Source organism: Mastigoproctus giganteus, chromosome 1, assembly GCF_048544385.1.
Source record: "Mastigoproctus giganteus isolate SK-2022 chromosome 1, ASM4854438v1, whole genome shotgun sequence".
Taxonomy (NCBI): domain Eukaryota; kingdom Metazoa; phylum Arthropoda; class Arachnida; order Uropygi; family Thelyphonidae; genus Mastigoproctus; species Mastigoproctus giganteus.
The window spans coordinates 3376664-3399188 of NC_143575.1; the positions used below are offsets into that span (position 1 = coordinate 3376664).

At 35.2% G+C, this 22525-nt stretch overlaps 1 protein-coding gene across 3 annotated transcripts in view; it reads left to right on the forward strand.

Moving 5' to 3' along the window:
• Positions 1–22525, forward strand: part of Chd1 (chromodomain-helicase-DNA-binding protein 1) — a 606282-nt gene that overhangs the window by 160433 nt on the left and 423324 nt on the right. For 2 of the 3 annotated variants that reach the window (XM_090371234.1, XM_090371253.1), the window contains exons 6-7: positions 4682–4945; positions 13950–14080. In XM_090371234.1, coding sequence (XP_090227360.1) covers positions 4682–4945; positions 13950–14080 — 395 coding nt within the window. The remainder of the gene's footprint in view (positions 1–4681; positions 4946–13949; positions 14081–22525) is intronic. The other variant, XM_090371245.1, reaches the window with a different exon arrangement.

Genomic DNA, 22525 nt, shown 5'->3' on the forward strand with positions numbered 1-22525 from the left:
AAGTATGAAATATATAAGAAAAACTAGTCTAAAATTTTGTCTATGTATGATATGTACCTACATAATATGACAATGTACATAGACAAGTACATAGTGAAGTACAAGCATAATGCATTGAAATGAAAATAAGAAACAATTTAATATTAAATGTAATATTTATTATAAATTTCAAACAAATCTTTCAAACCAGCCTTTGCTAGCTAAAAAAACTTATCCCGCTAGTGCTATCACCAGTTTCGCTAAAGTGTTGATAAAGGTGTTTTGCCTTTTCACGAATGATGAGTGAACTTAACCGAATTTTATTTGAGTTCAGTCTTCTATCCGCAGATTTAAAGCTCATTGATTTTATAATGTTTTGCCACTGACACTTTCACCATTAGAAATTTTCTCCAATAACTCAGTTTTACTCGCTAATGTCTTCACCTTCTTTGATCTATTCACAATTTCCTTGTTATTTGTAACCATATTTTTGTAAGGGTTAAAAAGAACTTGTCCACAATAAGGTCACTTTCTTTTAACACACTCCGTTAACACACTCGAAAAAGTCTGTTTTAAATTGCAAAAATGGTAGATTTTTCACTTTTGTAAGCATATCAATTTAGACTAAGGCGCATTTAGGGCTAGATCCTCAAGCTGCGAACAAATTTAGACTATGTATATAAAGTGCTTAGCATCATAATACACAGCCATTTCTGAATAAACAGAAAATTTTTAAGGTGGCATCGTTTTAGGTTATATCTCATATTGTGAATGCCTTCACAACGAGTTACCATGATATTGCACTACTTCGAATAAGTAACGCTTCACCTAAGGAGAAGACTAGTGTTACTTATTCTCAGATAGGTACCACCACCCAGACAGCACTGTTTCAGGGCTATTTGGCCCTTTGTCAGTGAGTGGGTAGGTACCCAAGTGATGCAATGATGGCAAAAACAGTTATGAAGTATAACTCCACAATATGAGAGATGCCTGATGGTGTATGATGTATTTAGACTAAGGCGCATTTAGGGCTAGAGCCTCAAGCTGCGAACAAATTTAGACTATGTATATAAAGTGCTTAGCATCATAATACACAGCCATTTCTGAATAAACAGAAAATTTTTAAGTAGTGCAATATCATGGCAACTCGTTGTGAAGGCATTCACAATATGAGATATAACCTAAAACGATGCCACCTTAAAAATTTTCTGTTTATTCAGAAATGGCTGTGTATTATGATGCTAAGCACTTTATATACATAGTCTAAATTTGTTCGCAGCTTTAGGCTCTAGCCCTAAATGCGCCCTAGTCTAAATACATCATACACCATCAGGCATCTCTCATATTGTGGAGTTATACTTCATAACTGTTTTTGCCATCATTGCATCACTTGGGTACCTACCCACTCACTGACGAAGGGCCAAATAGCCCTGAAACAGTGCTGTCTGGGTGGTGGTACCTATCTGAGAATAAGTAACACTAGTCTTCTCCTTAGGTGAAGCATTACTTATTCGAAGTAGTGCAATATCATGGCAACTCGTTGTGAAGGCATTCACAATATGAGATATAACCTAAAACGATGCCACCTTAAAAATTTTCTGTTTATTCAGAAATGGCTGTGTATTATGATGCTAAGCACTTTATATACATAGTCATATCAATTTATAAATTTATTCATTTTATAAGCATATAAATTAAAAGAAAATGACGAAACCTTCCATGACAAGTGCATAACACATACTGAACAAAGGATTAGCGGAAAACATCCGCACTTGTGATTTTGTCACCCCCTCTCCCCCACCCACTGAGTGCTGTTTTGACCAGGCAAGATGATTTGAGCCACGCCCTTATTTTTTATGGCTGAAAATGTTCACGGCGCTTTAAAATTCACATTTTTTTAGGTTTCATTTTATATGAAATCAGCGACCGCAAATACAGATACCATGAATAGCGGGAATTTACTGTATTTTATTTTATTTATTTTTATTTTATTATTTTTATTTATTTATTTTTTTTGACTGGTGCAGTATAAGCCATAGGCTTTCTTGCACCAAGTGGCCAATGCCAATGCTAATGCTAATACTAATTTCATATTAAAAGTTGTTCCTTTATATATTGATGAAGAAGTATAGTACCACTTTTGGTTTATTCCATAACTATCTATAGGTTAGAGAAAGTTATTGGTAGAACACCCTGTTTACCTATGTGAGTTGCAAAGCACACAGGTAGTTCATTTATTTATTGTTTAAAAAAAAAAAATTTGTTTCAGCTGGTGCAGCAGAAGCCTAGGACACCTTTGCATCATATGACTAATACTACATCTGCCTTAAACTTTTTTTTTTTTTTTTTATTTCATTGTATTTGTTTAATTTTGAGAGTAGGGCCAATATATTTTATCATTTGTTTAATTCATATATTTTTAGTGCAGTAAATTCATATCCACATTGGTTGGTATGTTCAATATTAGAAAATTATATTATAAAGCTATCTTGTCCCTATCGATATAAGTGAAGACCCCTCGGAGTTTTCTTCACTACTGGTTACACCTGGTTCTTCTGATTATTCCACTTTTATTTGCATGTTAAGCCTCTAACATTGATGGTGCCTATTTTCTCTTATTACCTTTCGCAGCAGTATATTTATCACTGTGTATCCTGATTCTGTGACAAGCATAGCGAGTACTTTTGACCTGAATGGCATCTCAGCTAGTACATTTCTTGACAACTTTATTCAAAAATAGTGAAAAGGTTTCAACCTATGCTATGTAGCAGTTCCCCCATAATGCTAGCTTAGAAGTGGGTAGATTTCCTTCTGGTTAGACAGCCACAAACACCTTTTGGCAACCCTGAACAGGGCACTCGTGTAGAGCATTTATAGCAGAAGTGCCCAAAATTTTATGCCTTGTGCCCTCTTAAAATGTTTGCAGCATTTCATGTGCCCACCTCCATCTTCCAAAACAAGTGAAAATAAAAGATTTGACATAAACTGTAGCAATGAGTGTACATACTTTTATAAAGTAATATATTTGATTTTAAAGATTGAAATAAAATTCATTTCGTGCCTGGATTAATGAGATGGTTTGTCGTATTTCATTAAAAAACTGCTTCATAAAAACAGCATGCACTCTCTGGAACAATGAAGTGTGACCCCAGGGGATGCATGCCCCACCACTTTGAGAAGCCCTAACTTAAAAAAAAACCCCTTCCCATTTCACCCATCCAGTCACTCCAAATGTTTGTCTACTTCAGCCTTAAATTTATTTAAGCTATCAACTTCCACAACAACAGATGGAAGTCTGTTCCAGCACTCAACTACCTGCTGCCTAAAGGCAAACTGCTGCACATCTATTTTACAACTATCTTTCCTCAATTTGAATCTATCCCCCCCCCCCCAGGTTCTTAATCTGAGCTGTTTGTTTGTTATTTGGTTTTTAGGAGCATTAGCATCAAAGGCCATATTGCTCCGGGGATATGCGCTGGTCATTCCCTGACCTTTCCGTATTTGGTGGGCATGGGCTCGAACCATGCTACTTGATTAGACCGGGGTTTGAGCCCATGCCCACCAAATACGGAGGATGCGGAAAGGTCAGGGAATGACCACCGCATATCCCCGGAGCAATATGGCCTTAGTTGCTAATGCTCATAAAAAAACAAATAACAAAACAATTAATCTGAGCAAGAGGAAGTATTCCGTCAGCATCCCTCAAGGCCTTGATCAGATCACCTCACAGGTGCCTAGTCTCTAGATGCTGCGATTTGCAGAACTTAAGCCTTTCTTCACAAGCACACCCTTTTATTCCTCTCACCAATCTTGTTGCTCTTCTCTGTACTTGTTCTAGCAACTATACATCCTTCCTAAAATGAGGCCTCCAGACCTGTATACCGTGCTCAAGGTGTGGTCTGACCATTGCCTTATACAAAGGGATAATCACCTCCTTGTCTCTGCTTGCAAAATTCCTATATATCATTGACAAAACTCCATGACCTGCTCTGGCAGCCTGTCTGCACTGCTCAGAGAACTTCAAATCTGACTGCACAATAACCCCCAGATCTTTTTCATTCTTCACCTCCCTGAGTGTAGTACCACACAGTTTGTGTGGTACTGCAAATCACACAGGTAGTTTATTTATTTATTGTTTAAAAAAAAATTTTTTTTGTCAAAACAGCACTCAGTGGGTGTGGGTGACAAAATCACAAGCGCAGATGTTTTCCACTAATCGTTGTTCAGTGTGTGTTATGCACTTGTCATGGAAGGTTTCGTCATTTGCTTTTAATTTATATGCTTATAAATTGAATAAATTTATAAATTGATATGCTTACAAAAGTGAAAAATCTACCGTTTTTGCAACACAGTTGGTCACATTTCTCTTGAGTTACTGCTACCCATATGGAGTACTTTGCATTTGTCAATGTTAAACTTTAGTTGCCACTTCTCAGCCCATCTGCCTAATTTTTCTAGATCCTGTTGCAATAGCATACTGTCTTTACTGTTATTGACAACCCTGCCAACCTTTGTATCATCTGAAAACTAGGAATATGATTATGTTTTGTGTTATCTCAGAACAATGTGCAATCTTTTATAATGTAAATTACTTTAATGGTTACTGTATAGTAAAAGGAGCATATTTTTTCTGAATTACCTTATGTTTTATTTAAACTTATTTTTTTTTGGATGGAAATATTTAAATTTTTGTTTCTCGTAGCAGTTCAGACTGGCATGGTAGCGATGAGAGTGACAGTGATGCAGACAATGCAGCCTCCAGGAGACAGTCTCATTCATCAGGATCTGCTAGTAATAATAAGAAGTCTCGAACAAGTAGTCATGCAAATCGATTAAGATCATCCAACAGCACCCACTCTAATAGGAAAAAGAAGAAACTTTCCAGTTCTTCAGATGACGATGATAATGATTTTGAATCCGATAGTGATAAAAAAATAAATCTGCGAAGAAAGAAGAAGAAAATAAGGTAACTGAAATTACTGAATGTTGGGCTTCTTAAGTGTGGACAAATGTATGTTTTTCTTAGCATCGCTATTAATTCTTAATATTTAGTTATTCTTAATTATTAAATTATTATGATTTAGCATTAGCATTAGCATTAGTAGAGGCATTTGATGCAAGAAAGCAAGCTTATGCAGCATCAGCCAAAAAAAAAAAAAAAACCCCACTTCACCCCTCTGTTCGTTCGAAATACCTGTCCAGCTGAGCCTTAAACTTATTTAGGCTATCAACTTCCACGACAAGGGATGGAAGTCTGTTCCACCAACCAACCACCTGCTAGCTAAAGGAAAATTTCCGCACGATTTATTATGTTAATTATTGTAAATTTTTCTTTTAAGATCACATTTGCTAAAAACCTTAACTAGAATAGACAGCTGACTATAGTAAACATGATGTTGAACAATCATTGAGATTACTGAAAGAAATTTTTCTTTTAATGAATATTATAGTAAAGTTTAGTTTTTACATTGTTCACTCTATCTGTGCAGTTGAAAGTAAATGACTCATGGGTTTGAAAAATGTGACAATTTCAATTGCTATAGATCAGGGGTGGCCAACTTAATTTGTGACACGATCTACTTTTTTTCTTCAAAATGTGCCACGATCTACCATCTCAAGAAGTTCATTGCATGTGGTTAAAAAAGTTAATCAACATATATTGAAAAACGCTGTTTATAAATTTTAAAATTAAATACAATTCAGAATTCTTATTTTAAATTCATACATATTTAAAATTTTAATTTATGTGAAGTTTGTGTCTTCGTGTCATCTGCCAAGCTTTCAAAATCGGGGATATACTGTGATAAGGCCAACCATAAAGAATCTTCTGTACGCAAATCCATAAGAGTAGATCCATTCTTCGTCTTTGTTTGTTTCAAATAGAAAAGGCTGATTCACATAGATAGGTGGAAAAAAAAAAACAGGAATTTAAAAGTTCACTGCATTTTTGACATCTGGGTACTGTTCTTGGCAAACCTATCATCAAAAGTCTTTTTCAGATGATCTGGCTTTTAGGAAGATATCGTTTCTCAATGTAATCATTTCATTTTTTCAAGTAATATTTTCTCCATGTGAAAAAGCTCAGATTTTTTCTGCAATTTGTTTCGTATCTAAGTCGACATTAAATGGATAAGAAATATATTGAACAATGTCTTCAACGGTTTTAAAATCACTGAATCTGGTTTCAAAATCATCCACAACTTTCTCAATTTCAGAAACATATTTCTCACTATTAAATTCAAAAACAGGATATTTTTGCAAATGATCTTGCACATTTGCAAAATGATAATTTTTTTTTCCTTTGAGATCCTTAGCCATTGCTAAAAATTGATATTTATATGCAGAAATATACTAATCATGTCACACACATTTTTATTTTTCTCGTAATTCCAAATTCAGATCACTTAATTTAATGGTAAAACCTGCCAAAATAGCCAGATCACACAACCACTCTGTATCTTGTAGCTGCTGATAAGGCGCCTCCGTAGCCAGGTGGGCAGGAGCAGCAGTGCGTAGCACACGCTTCTTGATTAGGCCAGGGTTTGAGCCCGTGGCCACCAAATATGTAGGATGCGGAAAGGTCAGGGAATGAACACCGCATATCCCCGGAGCAATATGGCCTTAGTTGCTAATGCTCCTAAAAACCAAATAACATCAACAACAGCTGCTGATAATCATCTCCTCTTTGATCAACAATTTTTTTTGTTTCATTCAGCAAATTTTGAAATCTCTGTAGAAACATACTCCGACTCAGCCATTTCACATCTGTGTGTAAAATCAGATCTGGTTCATTTTCATTGAGTTGCATTTTGAAAAGTTTCCTTTGAAGAGATTGTCCCCTGTTGGAATTCACGATTTTGAAAGCTATGTCCATAACACTTTTAGTATTTAATCTTTTGCTGGCTAACACTTCTTGGTGGATGATACAGTGGTAACTCAAAAAATCAGGGAATTCGTCATCCTTTTGGCACAATGCGATGAATGCATTAAGATGCTGCGTCATTGCTTTGTCTCCATCTATTGTTATTGATACGAGCTTAAATAGTGTTTTTTTTTTTTTAAATAAAATTTTTGAATGAGTTGAAAATATCAAGGCCTCTAGTTCTTTCTTTTAATGAAACCATACCTAGCAGTTGTTCTCTAGTGGTAGAATCATCGAAAACCATACCAATAAAAACGAGCAATTGAGCTGTATCACTGACGCCTGTAGATTCATCCACTTGTAAAGAAAAGGACACACAATTAGCAACGAGCACACAATTGTTCGCTCACATTTTTACACTGCATTGCAGTATTTTGAGATAATTCAGATCTTGAAGAGCACTTTTAATTTAATTTTTGTTCTTAAAATTTTCAAAAAGAGAATCTGTTATTTCTAAAAATGCATCTTTGATGAATCTAAAAATGCATCTTTGACCATCGGAAAATGGTTTTCATTTTCTTTTCAAGGATGATGATGATGCTACTGTTTTTGCTTTGGATTGTAAGTTAGGTGTCATGAAGAAATTTTGTTGTGCGAATCTGAATTTAAGTTCTTTTAATTTATTTTTTCTAAGGTCACTATTAGGCGGAAAATCCGATTGGTATTTACCATGGAGTACGTTGAAGTGCCTTTCTAAATTTCCTTTTTTGGGTATAGCCACAAAAGTGTTGCAAATCAAACATTTTTCTTTTATCATTATAAAAAGGTATTCTAGTTCCCACTCTTGATGAAAATGATACATTTTACTCTTTTTCCTAGTATTCATTTAAATCAAAGGGTATTAAATTAACGTATAAATACTGTCCAGTTATTAATATTAAGTAAGCTAACTAAGAGTTGGACACATACACTATCCTCTCCACAACGTAATTGCTTGAATTTTCACATGATTCAACAGATTTGTAATAATAATATTTGTATTGTGCAACAATAACATTTAGATTTTAATTTTTATTATTTATATAAATTTAAAATTCATCGTGATCGACCAAAATTAAAGCCACGATCGACTTGTTGGCCACCCCTGACTATAGATTGATCAAAATGGGTTGTAGCTTGGAATTAAAGTGATTTCAAGCTATATCCTATTGTGGGGGGGGGGGATGCAATCATGAAAGTACCTTTTTAGTTCGATTGCTGGAAGGTTTGCTCTACTGGATGGTGATAATAGCTATCTTTCTTATTCTATTAAGTAGTATGCTGAAAGTGGAGGGGGACATATTATTTCCTCTGAAGGTGGATGAATATTTGGTGGCCGTGTACTACTATGTAGTTAGAAAGGGAAGGCAGACAGACTGAAATGGCTTCAATTAATACATGCCACTTAAGCAAAAAAAAAAAAAAAGTTCAAAGCATGCGTGTACATGTTAGCTCTCTTTTCATGAATATTTAACTAGACTAGTAGAACATTGGCCACTGACAAGTTTATTTAAAGAAGGTAGAGGTGCTTAAAAAAGGCACTCTTCAAATTTACCAAATAAGAAATGCAACAAGCATTCACTAGTGAGTGTTATTGACCCATATTCAAATTCAGTTATGATCCAAAAGAAGTTTTAAAAAAGACACATTGGAGAAATTCTGAGTTACAGACTTCTAGCAAAATCAGTCCCAAACAGTTTGAGTAAACCAATAACTTTAGGCATGTAATCTTACTTGTGCAACAAGTCTGTTCATGTTCCCCCCCCCATCATTCTAGCTGGAATAAATCAATTTGCTTGTTTCTTTTCAATATTTTGCCAATGATTTAAAATCTGAACATATCTTTTACCTCCTGTGTACAAAAGTTCAATCAAGTTGCCCTGTCCCTCGGGTAGAAATAATGGATGCAACAATTTTTATTTTCAACATGCTCTCCAGCAACACATACATTTTTCTCAATGATATTCCAAGAATTTAATTCTTTCCAAAAGAAATTCAGACATCCACAGCATTGTAAAGTGGGATTTGTGTGTGTGCACAGGGGCATTATCCTGATGAAAGAGCGAATGTTGGGAGAGCTTTTCCTCTCCTTTTTTTCTGTCTCTTTTGTTGTATCACATAGTTTGGGGATTAGGATAGCACGGTATTTAGGTGTGATGGTTTGACCATATTCAAGGTAATCAGTGAGGACAACACCCTGAGAATCCCAAAAAAAATTATGCCATCTCCTTTTCTGATGATTGTACCATGAATTCCTTTGAGGGTGGCAATAAATGATGTTTCCATTCCAGATGCTGCCTTTCTAAGACTCACTTTTTTTGTGCTCAGAGTATCAGTCAATATGGCCTTCACTGTACCATATAACAAACCACTGATGTCAGCAACATGTTGAATGATGATGATAGTTCTTCAGGACAGTGTTGTGGATTTTGTTAACAATTTTTGGAGTAATAGCAGTTTTTAGAGCTCCTGAAGCATGTTCACCTTCACACTCTGCACCTCGTTAAACTCATGATATCACCTTTTAACTAAATCATATAATGATGCACGGTCACCTACTATGCCCACTAAGTCTTTGTGAATATATTAAGAGGCCAATTCTTTTTCACAAAATATTTGATACCAACTCTAACCTCATGTTCTCTGTTTCTCTACAGATGAGCAAATGACTGAAGGTGGTAATCTGTTTGTTTGTTATTTGGTTTTTAGGAGCATTAGCAACTAAGGCCATATTTGTTCCTGGATATGCGGTGGTCATTCCCTGACCTTTCTGCATCCTCTGTATTTGGTGGTGATGGGCTCGAACCCCGGTCTAATCAAGAAGCATGTGCTACGCACTGCTGCTCCTTCCCACCTAGCTATGGAGGCGCCATAAGATGGTAGTACTCCTTTGGTTATTTGCTTGCCTGCAATAAAAAAGTATTATTATTAGTGACCTTTAATTTTGTAAATGTGTGTCAGAAACTTGCAGGTACATGATAAATGTTTCAAAAAGAAATTGAAACTAATCACTTCAATGTTAGGAGTAGCAAAACTTGATTACCCCTTGTAGGCTGAGTTACCAAATTCTACATTATTCTTAGATATACTGAAGAATGTTATGTCCAAATTTGTTATAGCAATAGTTTTTAAATCTTCCACTTCAATTTTTTAAAGTTTGATTATAATTATTAAAGCAGACTGAATCAAAAGGATAGTTCTGACTTATAGTTAGTTCTACTGCACATATCATGGAGAGCCTAAAAAAAAAGAAAAAGAGAAGATTCTATTCTTTTATTCAGTGAGGAATGCTCTATTGCTGCCTGTAACTACATGTTGTGGGCAAGTTTCTAAAAGTTTCTTATAAATGCTACGTTGGCACAGAATTCATTAATTGGCAGTACATCACTATCATTGAATTTAAAGAAATAAATAAAGCAATAGATGTCTTTCAATATCGTTTCTGTAAATATCAATGTGAAAACCTACCAGAAGTTATTATTAAAGGAAAAAAAAAAATTGGAAAATTGGCTTTTAAAAAATTGGACTGGTCGCAGAAAGGAGTCAATGTGAATGGAGAGTACCTAAACCATTTATGAATTGCAGATGACATTGCGATCATAAGCCACAATCCCGAAGAATTAGAGGAAAACCTTAATCAATTATGCTGAGTTAGTAAGGATTTCGGACTACAGATGAATATGGCTAAGTATTATGGCTACATAATATGGCTACAGATATATGGCTAAATAAGTAATGATCAACAAGTATGCCACAGAAAGGGATATAATCATTCAAGGAGTAGAAATTGAAAAGGTGGATTCATATACTTATGTTGGACAGGTCATTAGATATAACAGTAATAAATTGCTGAAGTCAAGAGAAGAATAAATTTTGGATGGATAGCATTCAGGAAATATAGGCACATACTGAGGAGCATTATCCCAATTTGTCTGAAATGTAAAATAATGAACCAATGTATACTCCCCACTAAGGATGCACCGATTAATCGGTAATCGGCTCCTTGGCCAATTAATCATTAATTGTTTTTTTTTTTTGTTGCTTAATCGATTTTGTTAATCAGCCATTTCCTGCTAAATTTAAGTCAGTTCAATCACTATCAAGAGATTCATCAGATAGCTTTGATAAACTGAAATGGATTAAGTAAACATTTTCTGAGTATGGCTGCTATTATAGCCAATGTATTTTTATTAATACAGAGAATACAATAAAAAAAAAAATTTTCAGGACATAGCCTATTTCTTGCAGGTTCATACAAAAATACCACCAGTACTAAATATTCTTTCACTTTCAACTAATAAAGCTGGTGCACTTAAATATTTCAAAGCCAGTTTGCTGAGAAGAGGCTATTATTTCTAGGCAGTAATAGCAAATTTAAATACTGATTCAGTTTTAAAGTGCAATACTGAATAATACTTGTTTTTTTTTTAAGGATTGCTTCTCTTTTGAACTCACTCTTCTGTTCCTTTGTTTTGAGCTTAGCAGAAGCTAATTCATCAAACAAATTTGAAAAATCATAGTAAAGCCTGGGGTATCTTGATCTTCAGAAGAACTGGTAGAAGCATATCCTGTTGAAATGTCAAGAGAATCCCTTCTTGCCTCCAATTTGATCTTGCTCCAGAACTTCTAAAACCCATTCCTTTATTTTATTTTTCATATCACTTCTTTGAAATTTCATATTAAATCTAGGATCTATAAAAGTACAGTAGACTCGATTTTCCGGGATACATGGTATCCCGGGAAAAAAAAATCCTGGATAATTGATTTCCCGGTTAATCCAAAAATAGTGTCTCTGACGTACTTAAGAGATACATTCCAAGTCTTACGTAAGTCAAGTTTTACTTAACTCGGGAATGACTAGTAAAATATTGCTACTATATCCCTGATATGCCAAAATTATAAAAACCACATAATATCCTCAAAAGAATGAAGAAAAACAGTTATATATTTTTAATTAGTTCAGTTAAAAACTTTATCTGGGGACGGCGATGAAGTAGCAGGAGTGGCACATAAGAAAAGAAAACATAAAAGAAAGAAAACACGCATGTTATTGTACTGTAAAAACTGATATGTATTTCTTAGCCTTGTTTATTATAGTTGACTTCATTGGTGCTGTTTGCTTCACTGCTTCTCGTATTGTCTTTCTCCTTTATTGTGTTCACCGTTGCCACTCACAAATCTGAATTCTGTGATACTTGTTAATGTTTGGCCATTTTCATACATCCTTATTATTTTAATTTTCTAATCTAAATCGATTGCTTTCCTTTTCTTGGTAGATTTACTAGTAGCGCTGTCACTTATTCTCTTAGTCGGCACCATGATAACAGTCAAAATTAAATTTTCTGAAAAGAACTTCACAGGGTTAAGGCGAAACTTGCTATTACCACCCCACGTGAGCTCACATTTTACTAAAGCTCATTTCTGGAGGTCACTGCCATAAAACAATAAAAAAAAATTTGCACTTTCCGGGTTATTGGGCTTTTCTGTTAGTGCAGTTCATTATGAACAGGTGGTAAACTTGATCCTATTGTATTTGCAATAATACTGATAGCTAGAATTCTGTGGGTTTTTACGTTATTATGGTGAAATGTGTGTCCCCTTCGTTGAAATCTTCAGTCATATAAAAAAAAAATATATAAATAACCTAACTTAAGTTGGGGACTTACACTATCTGAAAAAGTTCAGCCACCTACGTAAAAAGTATGGCGATAGATAAAAAAACTTACCACGCACTACCCACATGGTAAGTTTTTTCCATCTAATATGATGCTTCCTTTTATTTTTTTATGATGTTGCATATGGTTTAGTCACCAACATTATAATGGTTCATTAGAGATTTAACAGCTGCACCATTTTCAAACTTTTGAATAATTTCAAGTTTTTGTTTTTGAAAGCACAACTCTTGCATTTTCCCATCATTTTCGCAATTTCTAAACAAAAAAAATAAAATAAAAAATTCAACATTCCTGACATAAATAACGAAACAAAATTTGTCCTTTTGCAGTTCAGCAGAACACAACATTCGATGCGATGCACTAAAACAAACTAGATATTTGGTCTTTTTTTAGCGGCAGGTGTGAAGACAGTGGTGGTTGCAAGATAATAGGCACACTAATCTCCCAATGACGACTTATAACGGCGCTTATTTACGACTTGCAAAACATTTGTTTATACCTATTCATCTAGTTATTACTTGAATTTTATGATTTATGGTTGATTTTTTTTTTTTTTAATTTGGAGTCTTTATATGATCATGTTTATATGATCCCACACATCTTAAGAACAATGTGAGTTAAAATTTTAGCAGAATTATTTCTTGTTTCTTTATAATTCTTAATCAAATAAGGGTAGTTGAGTGAACCTTTTGAACATGTGCATATCTAGTTTTAAATTATTATTGCATGTATACTAGTTTATTGGAAAGCTGTGTTGACTGAACGTAAGTGTGTTTTTTTTTTTTTTTTTGTTTTAAGTTCTCATTTGTTGCTTATTCTGAAAATGGTGAAATATGTACTACATGCAAACCCTAAATTTTACTGTTAACTTGGAAAGTCAGCCACAGAGACACATGACATGATCAGTGTATGGATATGAAACCATGCTACAAAGAGCTTTTGAGCTTTTTGTGGACTTGCAAAACCAATTAATCATTGGTTTTACAAGTCCACAAAAAGACACCACCGTCAAAATCAATCACAATTTTTGACTGGCAGAAGCATTTCCATTATGCTGCACCCATCTTTTTGCACCTGATTTAGCACTATGTCATTTCTTCTAACTTTTGGCTATTCCCCAAATTTCTAAAGAAATTTCTAAAAGCATTCATAAAAGAAGACTTCCAAAAGCGTTTTGATCAGTGTCAGGTATAGTGGAACCAGTGTGTGGTTCCAGAAAGAAGATATATTGAAGAGTATCAATAACATCAACATGCATCATTAAATAAAATTTAATTTTTTGTAACACTCATTGAACTTTTTGATCAAATCTTTTACCGCTTTAAACGTAAGAGGTAACTAATAAAATTGTCATACATATTTATTCATATTTCATTACTTTTCACAATTCATAGTTACAAAGAACAAAGTGCCGAAGAAACCGACTCTGAGGACTTAATTGAACAAGATTATGGTGAACAAACTGAACCTGACACTGCTGAAACTATTGAGAAGATCCTTGACCATCGAATGGGAAAAAAAGGAGGTATGCCCTGCTTTGTTTTTGTTTGATTTTGGGGAAGTTTCTCTTATAATAATGCATGTTTTGTTGATTATATGCATTTGTTTCTAGAAGGGTGAAAAGGACTGTTAATACATAACCTAAAGCTCATTGCTGGATTATTAATTGTAGGCTAGCACTTTGGTTAGTGCTGTGTAAATTGATTGATTATCCTAATTGACATTCAACAGTTTCCAATACAGATTATTGAAAATAAATAATGTACATGGATGCTACCAGTGATCTTACTAAAGTAAATTTATTTAGTGGTTCACACAGATTTTTTTTGCACATGAATGATTTTACCCTTTTTTTGAAAATCTTTTGTGCTCATCACATGAATTCCTTTTCAAATATCTATTGATATTTGAAATGTAATTTATATAGTCTGCTACCCTTGCCTCATTCCCCTGGTATCTTTTTTCTGTAGTCTCAATATCCTTGTATTTCACTCTGCTTTTCATTGTACCAAGATTCTGTGGAAAACATTCAAGGTTACTATGCAGAAAATGAACCATCGCACTATGTTGCATCTTGGTTTTTTGAAACTGGTAAACATGTTGTTACAGGAGAATATACATAAATAAATTAATTAAAAGGTTAAAAGAAAGAAGAATTAAAATTAAATAAAATTTGGAAGAATTGGTTATATGGAGCCACAAATGGTAGGTATATTATTGTATTTAAATGAGAAAAAAAACTCAGAATCCGGTTCACGATTATAAAATGATCTGTTAGGTGAGAACTTGAAACTCACTTTCAATGGAGGACAAAGCACTTCCACATTCAGATACTGAGGTGAGGGGGGGGGGGGCAGGAGGAATCAGTTGCACAGACAACCTTCTCATAGTCCTTTGATTTATAAAAGCCTAAAGTTTTTTGCAACATGCTTTTTGCAACTGCAGTAAATCAGAGAGTCTTATAATGGGAGATTTTAATTTCCCAGATATTGACTGGAATATGGGGACTGGTCACTCACACACTAGCAAGGCTTTTGTGGATTTATTGGATGATTGTTTTCTACATCAGCATGTTCGGGAGGCAACTAGAGGGAGTAATACTCTTGATTTTATTATCAGCAGTGATTCTTCATGCATTAAGAATCTGCAGATAAATGAACCACTAGGTGGCAGTGATCACAGTGTGCTGAAGTGGGATTTACTCAAAGAGGTAACTACCATTAGGGGTAAAGGGAAGGGTTATTGCTTCCGTAAAGGCGACTACGATGGACTGAGACAGTATTTAAATTCTATACAGTGGGACCAACTGATGATGTTACCAACAGCAAATTCAAAATGGGAAGCATTCAAAGAACTTATCTTGGAAGCTACTAGGCTTTACATACCAACTAAGAAATATTGTTCAAGGTTTAGGCCAAAATGGATGTCAGATGAATTAATGAGGCATATGGCAGAGAAGAAAAATGCATGGGATACTTACAAATTAACACATGACACAGAAGCCTATGATAGATACAAGTTGATATGCAACCAAGTTACAAAGGAGGTTAGGCAGGCGAAGGCAGATTACGAGAAATCCTTGGCAAGGGATGCAAAGAAAAACAGCAAAGAGTTCTTTACTTATGTAAACTCTAGAAGGAAGGGGATGAATCAGATTGGTCCACTTGATATTGATGGGTCAACTCTGTTGATGATCCTGCTCAGGTAGCTAACAAACTAAATGAATATTTTGCATCGACATTCACACATGAGGAGTTATTCAGCAAGGGGAATGCCAGAGGTGTATTCAACTCTAGCAGTAAGCTACAGAATCTTGAAATAACTGGGAGTAAAGTGGAGGAGAAATTGTTGAAGATAAACACAAGAAAGGCACCTGGGGTGGATGGGATCTATCCAGTTATATTAAAGGAGGCAGCAAAGGAAGTAAGCAAACCCTTAGCCATAATTATGAGAGCTTCCTTGGACTCAGGGGAGGTACCCATAGACTGGAAATGTGCAAATGTGACCCCAATTCACAAAGGAGGATCAAAGGCTGACACAAGCAATTATAGACCTGTGAGCTTAACTTCTGTTCCAGGAAAATTAATGGAGGCACTGGTTAAAGAAGCACTGCAGGATCATTTAGACAAGACTTCAGTTATAGCTCGGACACAGCGTGGTTTTGTTAAGGGAAAGTCTTGCCTGACCAATTTGATTGGATACTATGATGCAGTCACAAAAGAACTGGATGCAGGGAATAGCTTTGATATTATATACTTGGATCTTAGAAAGGCTTTTGATACTGTTGCACATGGAAGACTGCTACACAAATTGGAGCAGTGTGACATTGGAGGCAAATTGCTGCTATGGATAAAGGGGTGGTCGAGGGGGAGAAGACAGAGAGTGGTAATCAATGGACACTGCTCATCGTGGACTAATGTTATTAGTGGAGTCCCTCAGGGCTCAGTGTTGGGTCCATTATTGTTTTCTGTATTTATAAATGATATTGATGATGGTATATCAAGCTTAATGTCCAAGTTTGCAGATGATACAAAGGTTGGTAGGGTTGTTAAGGACACTACTGACACTATGCTGCTGCAACAGGATCTGGAAAGGTTGAGCAGATGGGCTGAGAGGTGGCAAATGAAGTTTAACATTGACAAATGTAAAGTACTACACATGGGAAACAGCAACCCCAGAGCAACGTATCAACTCTGTGGTACTACACTGACAGTGGTAGAGAATGAAAGGGACTTGGGGGTGGTTGTGCAGGCAGATATGAAGTTCTCTGAGCAGTGCAGACGGGCTGCAAGAGTAGCTCATGGGGTATTGTCAATGATATACAGGAATTTTTCCAGCAGGGATAAGGAGGTGATTATTCCCTTGTCACACCTAGAGTACTGTATACAGGTCTGGAGGCCACATTTCAAGAAAGATGTAGTGCTGCTGGAATGAGTACAGAGAAGAGCAACAAGATTAGTGAATGGAACAAAGGGGTGCTCTTATGAAGAAAGGCTTAAGTTTTGCAAATTACAGTGTCTGGAGACTAGGCACCAGCGAGGTGATCTGATAGAGGTGTATAAAGCCTTGAATGGTTTGAGCATGCTCAATGCTGATGGGATTCTTCCTCTAGCTCAGAATAATCACCTGAGAGGGCATAAATTCAAATTGAGGAAAGACAGATGTAGGATAGACGTGCAGAAATTTGCCTTTAGCCAGCGAGTGGTTGGTTGGTGGAACAGACTTCCATCCCTTTTCATGGAGGTTGATAGCCTAAATAAGTTTAAGGCTCAGCTGGACAGGTATTTTGAATGAACAGAGGGGTGAAATGGGTTTTTTTTTTTTTTTTTTTTTTTTTGGCTGATGCTGCATAAGCTTGCTTTCTTGCATCAAATGCCTCTACTAATGCTAATGCTAATGCTTGATTGATAACCAAATCTCCACTTCCTCCAAATATGTAGAAGTTATGAAATTATCATCTGGCAGTAGAACTCTGGTTTGTGGTCTGTTGTAGAGTGATTCTGCATAGAGTTCATTATGGGTTTATAAGTTTAAAAGAAAAAATTAAATTGCAAAGTTTACTTAAGATGTCACTGACAAACCATATTGTTGTTAATAAGGCTGTAGCATATATATTTTTTCTTTTTCTGAAACAGAATCTGCTTCTCAAACAGCAGTTGAGATTACAACTGTTAAATGTGAGTAGCTGACTGAATTTCACATTAGCACCACCTCATAGGAGAGAGAGAGAGATGAAAATTTTTCTCTGGTTTTAAAGAAGTAAAAAATTTATATAATCTGTAGATTAGATTATATGCTTTAAGATCGTTAATATGTTCAGACACTTATAAAGATGTTCATTATGATAACAGTGGCATACACCTTTATTTTTCTTTTGTAAAGAATAGTTTATCAAATTCTAACAGGGAGTTAAGTGAATTTGTTATAATGGAGAGGAAAAAAAGTGAAGAGAAATTGTTGAAGCTGAACATATAAAGGCATGAAGTGTGGTTGGGCTCTATCCAGTTATATTGATCGAAATGTGATAAGCAGACCTTTAGCCATAAGTATGAGAGCATGCTTGGATTCCAGGGTAGTCCCTATGGATTAGAAATGTGCAAATTTATCCCCAATTCACAAAGGGGAATCAAAAGGGTGATGTGAATAATTACAGACTTCTGTTTCAGGGAAAATGATGGAGTCCCTGGTTAAAGAAGTAATGCAGTTATATTGCAGTCACAGTATTGATTTGTTAAGGGTCAATCTTGTCTGACCAATCTGATTGGATACTGTGTAGCTGACTGAATTTCACATTAACACCACCTCATAGGAGAAAGATGAAAATTTGATTGGATACTGTGTCGGGTAAGAAAGGAATTTGAGGCAAAAATGATTTTGACATTGTATACTTAACTTGGATTTCTGGAAAGCTTTTGATGCTGTTGAACATAAGACTGCTGTATACACTGGAGCAGCGTGGCATTAAGAGCAAGTTACTGCTATGGATAAAGGGATAGTTGAGTGGGTTATCAGTGAGAGTAGAAGAGAGTAGTTCATGGCACTGTTGTTCATGTACTAATGTTATCAGTGGAATTCCACAGGGTTCAGTGCTAGGTACAGCGTTTTTTTTTCTGTTTATAAATGATAGCGATAAAAGCATATTAGGTTTAATGTCTAAGTTTGTAAATGGACGAAGGTTGGCAGGGTGGTGAACAATCAATAGAATACTCAGATCACTCTCATAAATGACAGTAATTAGAGTATGCTACTGCAACAAGATATAGACAAATTAGGCAGACAGGCCGAGAAGTGGCATCGAAATTTAACATTGACATATGCAAGGTAACTTCTTATGGATTACTGCTATCCGTAAGAAGTTACCTTCTTATGGATAGCAGTAATTCCAGATTAACATACCAACTGTGTGATAGCACACTCAATGTGGTGGAGAATGAAAAGACTTGTGGGCTATTGTGCAGTCAGATATCAATTTCTCTGACAGTACAGACAGGAAGCTCTTTGAGTTCTTTCAGTGATATTCAGGAATTTTGCCAGCAGAATAAGGAGGTGATTAGCCTGTTGTATAGGCAATACTTAAGCCACATCTTGAGTATTGCATACAGATTTGGGAGCCTCATTTGAGAAAGGATGTGGATCTGTTGGAATGGGTACAGAAAGGAGAAGTGAGATTAGTGAGACAAACAAAAGGATGCTCTTACCAGAAAAGGCTTTAGTTTTCCAAACTGCACTGCCTTGAGACTAGGTACCAGCAAGGATATCTGATTGAGATGTTTATGGCTTTAAATGTTTTGAGGATTTTAAAGCTGTACTCTCACAATGTAAGGAATATTGGATGTTGCCACGATGCCTATCATAGCTTCAAAAGATCAGTCGTGCTGCATGAAAGCTTAGGGGGAGTGTCTGGAGTTTTGCTCTGTAGACAAAACATGGTTTATGCCTCCAGTTAGCAAAGTGGTGGTATGGTACTGGATGATGAGTCACCTACCATTTATTATTGCCTAATGTTAAGGGTCAGCTATTCCTCTGTGTGATGTGGGTCGTGACTGCTAGCATATTAGGTTAGAAATTTTCAGCCTTGCACATGACTGTAGCCAGTGTTATGTTGTTGGCTGGGCGTGTCATTTTCTATTGGATGGGATGGGAGCTGTTGGCAGGGTTTGATTAGATATGTCCCAGGAGAAAAAATGAGTCACCTGTGTAATTTTTAAATTAATAATGTGTAACCCTTTCTTCAGTATGAATCACTCCATGATTCATAGATTTGGGAGCCTCATTTGATTTGGGAAAAAGCAAATATTCTCATTGGTAAGGATTCAACTAGACCCTTTAAATCAGGCCTGGCCAACCTGTCACATTATTTTTTGCAGCCCGACAGATGATTTTTATACTACTGACTATATCAGTTGGAAATCATTCACTAACTACACTAGGCATGATAATTAATGAGAAATATAATACTGGACCAGCTGTACTTTTCAAATCCCCATCACTCATTCCCTTCTTTGAACCGAAAACTCTGCAGATGGAAGTAATCGTTTTACAGTGCAACAATGAATTAAAACACATTCACGCCGCAGCATCAAAAATCACCTTTTACAACATGTATGTGACATCGGAAAAGTATCCCAAATTAAGATTTTTTGCACAAAAAAATTGTGAGCACCTTTGGATCCACATGTTTATGAAAGTTTATTTTCAAAAATGAAATTTATTAAAAGTAAATCTCGAGCTTCAATAACAAATCAATTAATATGTGCAACTACCAATATTGATATTGAAGTAGATTTTAAAAAAAATTTGAGTGATTGCAAAGAAAAGCAAATATCTGATTGGTGTAGATATATAATAAAAATGAATGAATAAAATTAATTTATATGGCATTTGATTTTTTGATTTTTAAAAGATTCTTTTATTTTTTGTGCCGCTCGTGGAAAATATGTACCTTGCCAACCCAAATCGCAGAATGATTTGGGTTGGCCAAGCCTGCTTTAAATAATTTATATCAGTATTAGGTCACTCTGAAAACAGTTGAGCCCATAATTCATTTAGGTTTCGTGGATGCTGCTGTTATGTTTTTACTTTCTGTTTAAGATAGTCCCATATCCTTTATAGCAGTGGTTCTCAACCTTTTATGCTTCACACAACCCCTGGAACTGTGTATGTAACTGCGTTCACCTTGTATAGACAGATAAAACTGTAGTTATAGTATAAAAATGGGAATAAAATAAAACATATATATATATATATATATATATATATATATATATATATATATATATATATATACACACACACGTTAAATTTTGTATTCAAAAATTACATATATCGATAAACACAAAGTGTTGTCGTAAAAGAGACGGTTTCATAGAATTTTGTGACAGGACTTCAGAGCAAACAACACACTGTGGATTTGGTTCTACTAAATTTCCTGTCCATGTAAAGCAAAATTGTAAATATGATTCATGATATTTATGTTTTTTAATTTTTTTATCACTTGATTAACTTTTAACGTTCTTTTTAGTTACTGCCGAATCCACCTCTTTACTCACACGGGATGATGATGTAGTCATTGATGTAGAAGCAATCGGCTCCGGCTCCACGTTACTTTTCTTTTTAATTATCCATTTATCCATGTTTCAGGTCACTTTAGAAACATGTTAATTTAACTTCACAGTAAACTGAAGACTAAAAATAACTTTAAGCAGAGCAAGTGAAATAAATCACAACAAATACATAGAGTTCACTTAGAATGGATATTTTGACTGGGTGATCAGCAGTTCAGATAGGTTCAGCTCTCAGGTAGGGAAGGGGAGGGGGGATTGACAAACATGTACAGACATGAACTACAGTGCCACGCTTCGTCACTCAGTTCTCAGAAATTAATCAGTAGCAGTGTTGCCAGCTTAGCGACTTTATTACTAGATCTAGTGACTTTTGAGCTCTCACGGTGTACCCCCAAAAGTTTTACCGTGTATCCCCACATTGAGAACCATTGCTCTATAGGAATTAAATCTGATAACTTGGTTGGCCAGTTTAAATACCCTACTATTTCCTACCTCATGCCAGTTTAAAACAATAGAGACCTGTGAACTTGACAGTTACCATCCTGGAATATCATAGAAGATACACATGTTCAATGTGTTACATGTTCTAAATTACCACAAGTGACTTTCTTTTTTTTTTTTTTTTTTTGTATTTTCACTTGTGACCTTATATAATTCTATAATGTTAAGCAAAAGGTACAACCCTAATCATTCAGAATATTTATTTAGCCATCCATCACCTTGCCCATGATCTCAATGAACTGGCTCATTGCTCTTATCCTGTGAACTCTGTGCCTGCCATTATTAGAGTTTGGATTTTTCAGACCACATTGCAATTTTTCAATCAGCACTGTATTCCTTTTATCCCATATTAAATGGGCTTTTTTTTTTTTTTTTTTTTTTTACATCTGTTGACATTGATCTTTTTTATCATACCTAAAATATCTGTTTTATGCATTTCTGTTTGTGGTTTTCTCTCAGAAATCAGTTGATGAAGTCCTTTTTTAACCGTTTTCAACAGTTCTTGTCATGTTTGAAATCATTTTCATTTACTAATGTGATGTTCATCACTGATCATTTCCTGCAGACTTTTAACAACAGTTCTAATGCTGCTTTCTGATTATTTCAATTCACACTATTCTTTCAAAAGCTGCTATTACTGTTTTTTCTGGAACATCAGCAAATTCAGCTATTTCTTTAACAGGATGTCCTGTAGATCTGTCAAATGCTATTATTCCCTTTGCCATACTCACCATCATCTTTTTTGCACTCCAACTTTTGTGGGGAAATTGTTGCTTTTTGATTCACAGCTGGCATATCTGTAAATATAGAAGAAAATGGGTTAACTTTATTTTCTAATTTCAGTGTTGTAAGCAAACAGGCATAGAAGATACAATCTTGTTCAATCTGTTAATGTATGTTGGAGC